Consider the following 10,092-nt stretch of genomic DNA (forward strand, 5'->3'; position numbering starts at 1 on the left):
TTAGAGCCAGATGTTCACTTATTTAAGAATGGAGGGAGTATGTTACTTTCCATTATAACTGGTCTAAGCTGTCAAGCGGGCGCGGGTTGCTTGCGGGATCAGATGCGGGGGCCGCTTAACACCTTGTGCTGCGTCAAGGAGGTGCGGGCAGGGTTCGTGGGCGGTACGGCAGGGCGGATCGAGTACGCGCTGGCATGCGTTGCTTGCCCCCCGCGGCCGGGAAGCCCATGGTTGGCCATCTCCGTTGAGCTCATATTCATTGACGAGCTAGAGGCGGATGCCAGGGCGCTTCCTGGAGGCGGCCCTAGTCGATGTGGGCTCAAACAGACACCAACAGTACAGCCAAGTTGGCATTTTTACCTGAAGCAAGTACTCAGTAAACTCATTCAACTTGCAATGACTATTACGTAACATATTGGACTTTGAGCTCGTTAAAAAAGTATGCGGAGTTGATTCAAGCTAACTCGTTGACAAATGAGTATGTTACCTTAAAAAAACAAATGAGTATGTAAAGTCAAGTGCTCGGTATCCACCCCTTGACAAGCAAAAGACTTGAGAAAACTCTTTCATTCTAGGATTGTACATAAAGCATGGTGAGAGTATTTAACAATTGTACAAAGACGCCCCGGTTACATCAACATGTCACACATTGTTCTCTTACACGGATAGCTCAAGCACTGTGCACCATTTCCGTGCATTGTTTACACAGTTTCCAAATAGTTCCGGCGGAGCACCACAAGGCCACTACTGCCTTGCAAGATATATTCAGTTAGAATAAATAGAGGGAGCGGCTGAATGTGCATAGCAGCCTGATTTCACGGTGCAATCTGCACTTGTCACCTTCTCAACTTAAGCCCGGCGCACGAGCAAACCGTGCAGCAGACTGATAAGTTAGTCGGCACCACCAGTCTCCCCAACAAATTGGGGGTTCAGAATGGTTATCAGTCTGAACTTGCTGCCCTGACTTCCCTCCAGATGATGTGGATTTTAATGAAAACAACGCAGCTCTTTCCACTGTGAAATCAGTATTTGCTGTCATATTGTGCCATCACACTCAAAGCACCTGCACCAGGCATTCCGTATCTCAAGTTTTCACTTTGTTAACCATATGCTCTACGGTTGATCCATGCTTGGAACCTGCAACCGTGGCTCACCCACTGTGAGTGGATGCTGATTTTGCGCACGTGGGGTGCTAACATCTTCAGGTAAGAAAACATCTGTGTCCCACTGCACATCCGCTTTTTCCATGTTAAGTATTTCAAGTTGCAATAATATTTAGCACTTGCAAAACAATCTTGATAGCATAAAAAAAAAATTAAGGAATGATCTCAAAGGATACGTGCTGTTTTCCAAATGTCGGTAATGCTAACGTCTCCTTCTGTTAGGAGCCAGTAGTCAGCATCAGTCTGCAAAATAGTGTAGTATTGTAACTCCATCGTGGATTGTGTGCAGAATAGGGTTAGCCAAGCTTGGTAGGAATAGAGAACAGCATTCAGGGCAAAAATAGTGAACAGTGCAAAATTTGAAACCTCCAAAATCTGTCAGATTATATCATTTTTGTGCGGCCCAAAATAGATAGTGTTTAGACTTGAGATTTTCCACTTTGACAGAATACATCATTATCAACATCTCGGATTATTTTCAGAATTTTTTAAAACTTTAAAATGTCGTTTTCAGAAAAACAAAAAAAGGGGGCTACATGTGGCCACATTTGCAGTTTCTGGTTTGTTCCACACATAGGGTTAGCATGTGAGAGTTCAAGCCTTCAAAGGCACTGAAAAGATTTTTAAAAAGCAGGAGAAATGTTTGTATACTAATGCATAATGCTGCCACATTCTATTTCAATTCATGAGCATGATGCAGGGGAAATTTTCAAAAGTAATTATGAGGAAACCTGACTTACATTAACATCTGAAGGGATTATCCTTGTCATCCCTCCAAAATCATTTGAACAACTAGGATCTTGTGGAGTATTCTGGCTGTACTGAACATTCTGTTCCACATACATTGATTTGCTGCTTTGTGCAGCATTTGTTGTACGCGAGTCTTCGCAAGATCTATGGTTTTGCACATTTGTATGCATTGGAGGTGTTGCACCACCAGCCAAATCCTCAAACCCCTCATCAAATTGACTATACAGAAGGTATTGATCAGACATAAATTCAGTCGCAATATTTAACTCCACAAAAAGAATGCAGCATTACCTAACTAAGTAAACATCTATTGGACCCATTGTACTTCTTAATACAATTCTATATCTCCTCTGGAGATAATCACCAGCCTGCAGGGAGCAGATACACAGAAGATGTCATTAATAAGTTCACAAAATCATTCATGCACGTGCAAAGGTCCATTACTTTTACTAATCCTACCTCGTCAGGATCAGGTACTTCGAGTGTAGTACCATGAGGAGCTTTTATTGCAATTAGAGTTTCATTCTGCAAAGCCCGAAACATACGTTAAACTATCATACATAAATACATAATTGGCTCTTGATATACTGTGGTGTAAAGTAAAGCTGCAAATAATAAGAACCAACTAACATATGGCATTGTTCAACTATTTAAGGAGATTAGCAGACCTGAAAGCAGGGCAATCCCTTAATATCATCTTCTGTCACATAGAGCCATCTAATAACAACTGGAAGTCAGGTTTTGCACATCATTAAATTGACGTAACTAACACGAGAAAATACAATTACCTTTGACTGTTCTCATCTTCCGTTAACCCCCTTAGTTTTCCGCGCATATCACTGCACGAAAAACAAGCATACAGTTTATATCATACGTACTTTTGTTAGGTTCAGCAGCAAAACATTGTGTATGTTTTGTAGCGAAAGCCAGAATTTGAAGTTTGTAATTTGCTATAGCTACTACCTTATACGCTCATCTAAGGCTTGCTCCTGTAGACTAAGATTTTCAACTTCTGTCTGAAAAAATAGATTATACAAAACTGACATCTCAGAAAAAGTATCCACATGTGGTCACGAATAGTATGTCAATTCAACAGGAATAGCAAATTAACAAGAACAAATACCTGCAAAGCTAAAAGGCCATTATCTAGTTCTACCCCTGAATCATTCAAGCCCCTATAATGTTATGTGTGATTAGCTTCATAATACATGAAGGAAAGGAAACAAGACAAAGGTCATGAAAGGAAAATATTACTTCCAACGAATTCTGTTTTTAAGCGTCTTTTCGATAAGACCAATTCCTTCAAGGACATTAGTTATGTCATATATGCGCCGTTTTTGAACCTGAATAGTAGGAAAATTATATGAATTTGTAGTAATTGGAAGCAAATAAGTATCAGCTACAGTGATGACAGTGTGTAACCTCTAGTGTTTCTGCAGCATTATTCAAATCTAGAACACCACCCTCAGCAGTCTTAAGCAAGTTGATAAACTTTTTTGTCAGAAGGCCTGAAGATGGATCGTAAGGATAGATATAAGTTACAGGGTGCAGTAACATTGAAGTTAAGATGTAATGAAACCGTGAAAGGTACAAGTCTGCGTAATACATATCAATGCTAAATTGTAACATCTCATCCTAAGAAAAAAATCATAATTATATCGATGGAGAGTATTGTCATCACCTAATGAACTGTCATAGCGGCAAGTACCAGCAGGAGTTGATGGATTGAGTGGTGAGCCTGCACACGGAAATATGTGCATGTTTAATTTTTTTTGCCAGAATACATATGCAAATAAGAGTTTAGCCTTCAGAAACGCTCAAGAAGTTTTCACTTACCAGCATTTGGTATAGGTGCCTGCGGCACAGCTTTGTTGTTCTTAGCCTTTGATTTAGAAGTCTTAACAGTTTTTCCAGAGACCGGCGTGAGCAGCGGATTGCCAGTGACTCCAGGAGTGACAATCATACAATCACTCGACTCGGCAGCCTTATTTTCTTCACATGTGGCTTTTCTTTTTAACTGCAGAAAAGGGGATTTGTGTTATATAAGGGTAAGTAAGACTTACTGAAACCGACGGGGGGAGCTGGATGCACTAGGTTTCTTTAAGACATGGCTTTGGTTCACATGATACATAATCATAGCAAGCACTTCTACAAATGAATCTAGTAATACCAATTTCATGTCATGTATTCCCCACTTTTTTTTTCATGTAAACAGTACATATTAACAACGTAATTCTTGGCCAAAGTCCTGCCTTGACAAAACCAATACGCCCCTACATGCAGGAATGGAGGGAGTAGAACTTATAAAAGTTAGCAGCATAAAAATCCATTCACAGTAACGCCAGCCTACATAGTTACTTATGTTGTGTGATTCCTAACTATCATAGATTCGGAGTATTTACAAACCACTGAAACATATGCCTAGTTGAAGCCTTGGCCTGAACTATCAAGTTGATGGTAATAGAATTTACACTGACAAAACAATATGCATGTCTTCAACAGTTGCACTGATCTGGTAAATGGAGATTGCACAGAATATACAGATTGCGGTTCAAGCAAGTCCTACTTCCAAGCATGCGGTGCGCAAGCAGTTGGGGCAAGGATTAATGGGAGAATGGTGTTATTAGCATATGTTGTCTGAGTTTCCTTTTATTCGGAATCTCTCTGGAGGGGGGCAACACTGCCATATGACAGATTGTTACTCTTTTGTTGATCCAGGACACAAAATTGGCATTAGTTGATGGATATCTAGCATCTAAACAGCTGTATGCACTGGGCATTCAAGCTTCCCAAAGCCGAGAAGACTTCGGGGAGGCCAAGAAATTGAACATAGTTTCAGCCGAATCTGCATGTGGATCCTTGAGATACACTCAAATCGGGACACATAACCAACAAACCGCTAACTATTTGACCGATAGTCAGCTCTAATCAGACACGAGCTGAGCAACTAAAAGAGCCCCCGAATAAATCGAAGAGGTCCTTGCGGAGCAGAAGTATCTCACCGGCGTCCGGATGACAAGCCCCTCCTCGATATCAGCACCAACACCGCCGGCGCCGATGCCACCGGAGCCGGAGCCGGTGGCAGCAGGGGTGGCTGGGCCGTGGAAGCGGTGGTAGTCGTCGGGGGATGCGAAGGGCGGCCTGGAGGGCGCGGAGAAGGCCGGGGGCGGGCGCAGCGACTGCAGGATCTTCTGCGCAGCCGGCGGCCTGCCGCCCCCCGACATGGGGCCCGATCTCGCGATCGCGCGCTGCGTCGGCCCCGGGTCCAGGGAGCGGTGGGCGGGTTGGGGTTGGGAGAAGGGGGCGGAGCGGCGAGAGGGGCGCCGGAGCTAGGGTTCCGGCGGCGGCGGCGGCGGCGGGAGGTGGGTGGGTGGGGTGGGAAAGGGGGGAGGGGAATAGAGGGGGGAAGAAGGGGGGGAGGGAGGAGAGAGAAAGATAGCAGCAGAAAACGAGGGAAGGAGGGAGGGAAATTAAGTACTAGGCGTTTGGGGCTGCCTCCATTCCAAATGGGCCGCTTTTACTGCTTTTACTGCTCTCGGGTTTCGTGGGCCGTTCCGGTTCACCCTGGTCGGAGGATTCCAACAAGACTTGGACGGGATTTCTTTTTTTTTTTCATTTTTGGTCTAGGGTCTTTGGTGCAAAAACCCAGGGCCAAAGTAGTTTCAAAAAAAAAAGGGCCAAAGTTGTATTACTCCCTCCGTCCATAACTAGATGCTAAAGATTTATTTAAATTTGGATGTATCTATACATTAAATTATGTCTAGATACATTCAAATTTATACAAACTTTTGGCATCTATTTATGGACAGATGTAGTACTATTTTTTTTATCTTTGAGGTCCCTCATGTAAGTTGTAATCCGCCGTCGATTTACAAATTCAAAATTATCGGGTCTTTCTAGACCCCTCCCCCCCCCCCCAAAAAAAAAAACTTTATACAGTTCAAAAAAAGGGCATATTCATTGTATTCGTGGTAAAAAAATGGTTCCAATTGTTTAAATTATGACACATTCCGAATGTACTATTGGTGAAACTAATAGTAAACGTTAAATCATGCAAAACGACAACGTGACATAAATAAGGACATATATGGTGTAATAATTATTGGACGGGACTACAACACGGTCCGCTTAAGTCTACTTGTGTTACATTGACCGTTCATGGTCAGAAGAGCGCCCCCCTGGTTAAACTCACGACACATGAAGGAGGGTGGGTTCTCTTCTGCCTCTTCAGCAGCTATCTTTGATGATTGTAGGCTTTTTGCGACTGGGTTTAGAGTGATCACCTAAAAACATTGTAATAGGGATGACAATGACATTGCTCAATGAACTAGCTAGGCATAGTTTTCATTATCGTATTGATTGTATTTGGGACAATGGTCTCCCTAGATTTTTTACTTGCTAAGCTCATAATGGCTTTCCTAGAAAAAAAAACGCGTGTTTAGAACTTGTCCCTAGCATCTACGTGTTACAATCTCCACAATTATAATATTTTATTCAAAGAGATTTATTAATTTAAGGCATAGTCACTATAATCTTCTTGTTCAAGAAATCAATTGCAATATGCTTCACTAGGGCAAGAAAATGTAGTTCCACACCTAGCCAAGCTCTAGTAGTTGTAATCACAAATTTAGTATCACGTAGATGTATATACAACCGTTATGCTTTTTGGGTGTATATAGAATTAATAGTAAACATTAAATCATGCAAAACAACAACATGACATAAATAAGGACATATATGGTTTAATAATAATTAAAATAAACAAGAGCAATAAAAAGATAATAGCATGCTCTAAATTGTGTCGTGCATGATCGCTATCTACTGCACATACTTTTGTGCAACTTGTTCTGTAGCGCAATGTTTACCATACATGTCGTGCCACAACGAGCCTAGTGGTCCGTATGTATAGAGAGAAAAAAGTGTCGTGGGTTCTGGCGGTTTTTTTATTGCCGCCTAAGCACGGGCACAACATTTAGACATCTACATTGGCGTTAAAAACTGCTAAGACATGTCTACACTTTTTAGTGGAGGGGAAGGAGGCAAGAGGTGCGTCTGGCATGCAACCCGACACTTAGGAGGAGTGGGAGGTCGGTGGAGCACGTGTAAAATTTCACCATGCGTCTCCCCCATGTTTTTGTTGTTTTGTGTATTCGTTGAATACTCATACTTGAGTATTTGGGTGTCAAATATTGGTACCGAGATCTTTAATATAATGTAGAAGTCCCTTTTTAGATATTATTACTAGCTAAATGCATTCGTGTTGCTATGGTTTTGAATAGATTATTTACCTCTTAACCATTTTGGTTTGTTTTTCTGGTAGGATTATTATGGATATATAACAAACATGTAGACAAAAGTTTATTGTCCTTCCATTTTACTCCCGGTCTCCTTGTTTATCTGTGAGATTTTCAACAATACCATAACTATATTCTTGTTCATCTTTGTAGTTGTTGCACTCAATATTGTGTCATGTGTCTTTCGTGTTTAACAATTTAGGCATATCTCATTCATGGTCCACTCAACATGATTGTTGTGAACTTTCTCTTTCACCATTAAACTATGAAAATTCTTCATGTTGTGAATTATTTTCATGAAAATTGTGACAATACAAGCATTGTTCAAAGGACAATATATTAAGTAGTGGACATCAGGGTTACTAAAGCTCTAATCATGGAAATTCAAGATACATATGAAGTATTTCATAATCCATAACACACAAGTAGCATGGTAACAAATACTCTTGTAAAGATGTGCAATACACCACCATAATGCCCCATTAGATAGATCTTCCTCCTGCATATACACAATATCAGTTGCATATCCATTGAAGAGGGGGGGGGGGGCATGATCATGGATGGGGAGCTCTCGACCAACTCTTTCTCCAGGGCCTTCATCTACTACAACTTAGACCTGGATCAACCAATCAAATGGAAGTTCTGATGGGTTTTTAAAATAGGACCGCAAATGAATTTCTTTTAAAACAACATGAGTATGTTGTATTGTAGCCCGCGTGAAGTAGACTCATGCACCAACAAGCGAAGGCGTAGGAGACAGTTTCAGTAACGTGTAACAAACAATATGCATGCCAACCACATGATTAACAATACAGTCGAGAACGTACATACCTAGGGTTTGTACCTTGCCGGCCACTGTTTCGAGCATGGGCATCCGGTGTGGGCCACCCACAAAGTGCTACGGTGGTGCGTCCGTGATTGTCCTCGCGGTTACTGTGGGCAACCCTCTTCCCTGCGCTACTGTTGTTGTTACTAGCATCCCGAGTTGTCTCCTATCCTTCCAGCGTCTCCTCCTCCTACTTCATCGTCATCTCCTCAGGGACCGATTCCTCAGCGCACATGTTGTCATCATGGGAGAATACACATCATTCACCACCGACGTCTCATACGCCTCCTCAACCGCTTCGTGCTAAGGCTCCTCCGCATTTTGATGCTGGCGCGCAGTTAACGTGCCCGTTGGGAACCCAAGAGGAAGGTGTGATGCGTACATCGGCAAGTTTTCCCTCAGTAAGAAACCAACGTTTATCGAACCAGTAGGAGCCAAGAAGCACGTTGAAGGTTGATGGCGGCGGAGTGTAGTGCGGCGCAACACCAGGGATTCCGGCGCCAACGTGGAACCTGCACAACACAACCAAAGTACTTTGTCCCAACGTAACAGTGAGGTTGTCAATCTCATCGGCTTGCTGTAACAAAGGATTAGATGTATAGTGTAGATGATGATGTTTGCAGAGAACAGTAGAACGAATATTGCAGTAGATTGTATTCGATGTAAAAGAATGGACCGGGGTCCACAGTTCACTAGTGGTGTCTCTCCCATAAGATAAATAGCAAGTTGGGTGAACAAATTACAGTTGGGCAATTGACAAATAAAGAGGGCATGACCATGCACATACATGTTATGATGAGTGTTGTGAGATTTAATTGGGCATTACGACAAAGTACATAGACCGCTATCCAGCATGCATCTATGCCTAAAAAGTCCACCTTCAGGTTATCATCCGAACCCCCTCCAGTATTAAGTTGCAAACAACAGACAATTGCATTAAGTATGGTGCGTAATGTAATCAACAAATATATCCTTAGACATAGCATTGATGTTTTATCCCTAGTGGCAACTGTAAGAGCAAAATTCATATCCCATGTTTTGTGTGTTTGATGACAACATTTGAGTAATCTCACCGTGTGCCTTGAGTATCATTGTTAGATTTGCAAGTACACGGTGACCTCGCCGGACGCGTCAAGATCGGAAGACTAAAGCGTAGTTGATAGGTTTTCTGGTTTTGTGTGTGTTTAGCGAGGTAACAAAGTTGGAGAGAAAAAGGGAAGAAAACCAGATTTAGCCAGGCCGGTACTACCGGTACCTGTAGCGGTAGTACCGCTACCCCTATAGGTACCGCTGTCGGTACCGCTCTGAGTCTCTGCTCGAATTGCCCTCCAGAAACACGCTGCGGTACCCCTGCAGTACCCAGGGCGGTAGTACCGCTCACGAGCGGTAGTACCGCTCCAGGTACCGCTTGAGGTACCGTAACGCGTTACGGTCGTACCGCTCCGGTACCGCCCTGGTACCGCTCTGGATCCAGTAAGGTCTGGACCCTATTGCGGTACCTCGAGCGGTACCGCGGGCGGTAGTACCGCTCTGTGTCCTTTGACCAGATCTGGATCGAATTTGAACTCAGAGCGGTAGTACCGCTTACCCCAAAGCGGTAGTACCGCTTAGGCCAAATCTGGACATAACGGTTGGATTTGGAGGAGCCTATTTAAGGGCCCCTTCTTCCCCACCCGATTTTATCTCTTCCCCTTCTCTCTCCTCCATTGTTGCTGAGCTTAATCCTTGAGGATCTCCTTCCCCCTCCAACCAATCTTGCCCTAATTTTGAGGATAGGTGGAGGAGACCCCGATATATAGTTCTACCAAGAGAGATTTCACAAATACTAGCTATTCCTTAGTGGATCTTGGTGGTAGGGTTCCTTTGGTGGATCTTGGAGAAGAGTTCCTTTGGTGGAGCATTGGGGAGTTCCTTTGGTGGAGCATTGGGGAGTTCCTTTGGTGGAGCATTGGGGAGTTCCTTTGGTGGAGCCTTGGAGAGTTTCTTGGTGGAGCCTTGGAGAGTTTCTTGGTGGAGCATTGGAAGAGTTCCTATGGTGGAGCATTGGTGATGGGTTCCT

The 10,092-nt window shown here is 43.1% G+C and overlaps 1 protein-coding gene across 1 annotated transcript; it reads right to left on the bottom strand.

The window, feature by feature from the left end:
* Positions 1–552: 552 nt before the first annotated feature.
* LOC127334590 (transcription factor E2FA) lies at positions 553–5,276 on the bottom strand. Its single transcript, XM_051361082.1, has 14 exons — positions 4,916–5,276; positions 3,750–3,930; positions 3,595–3,651; positions 3,336–3,421; positions 3,168–3,256; positions 3,037–3,088; positions 2,877–2,929; positions 2,702–2,752; positions 2,582–2,630; positions 2,373–2,438; positions 2,205–2,281; positions 1,904–2,132; positions 1,340–1,406; positions 553–1,238 (listed from the first exon to the last, which is right to left on the bottom strand). The coding sequence occupies exons 1-14, from the start codon at positions 5,135–5,137 to the stop codon at positions 1,114–1,116; spliced, it is 1,404 nt and encodes a 467-aa protein (XP_051217042.1). The 5' UTR covers positions 5,138–5,276; the 3' UTR covers positions 553–1,113.
* Positions 5,277–10,092: the final 4,816 nt, after the last annotated feature.

Source organism: Lolium perenne, chromosome 6 (assembly GCF_019359855.2).
Source record: "Lolium perenne isolate Kyuss_39 chromosome 6, Kyuss_2.0, whole genome shotgun sequence".
In the NCBI taxonomy this organism is placed as follows: Eukaryota; Viridiplantae; Streptophyta; class Magnoliopsida; order Poales; family Poaceae; genus Lolium; species Lolium perenne.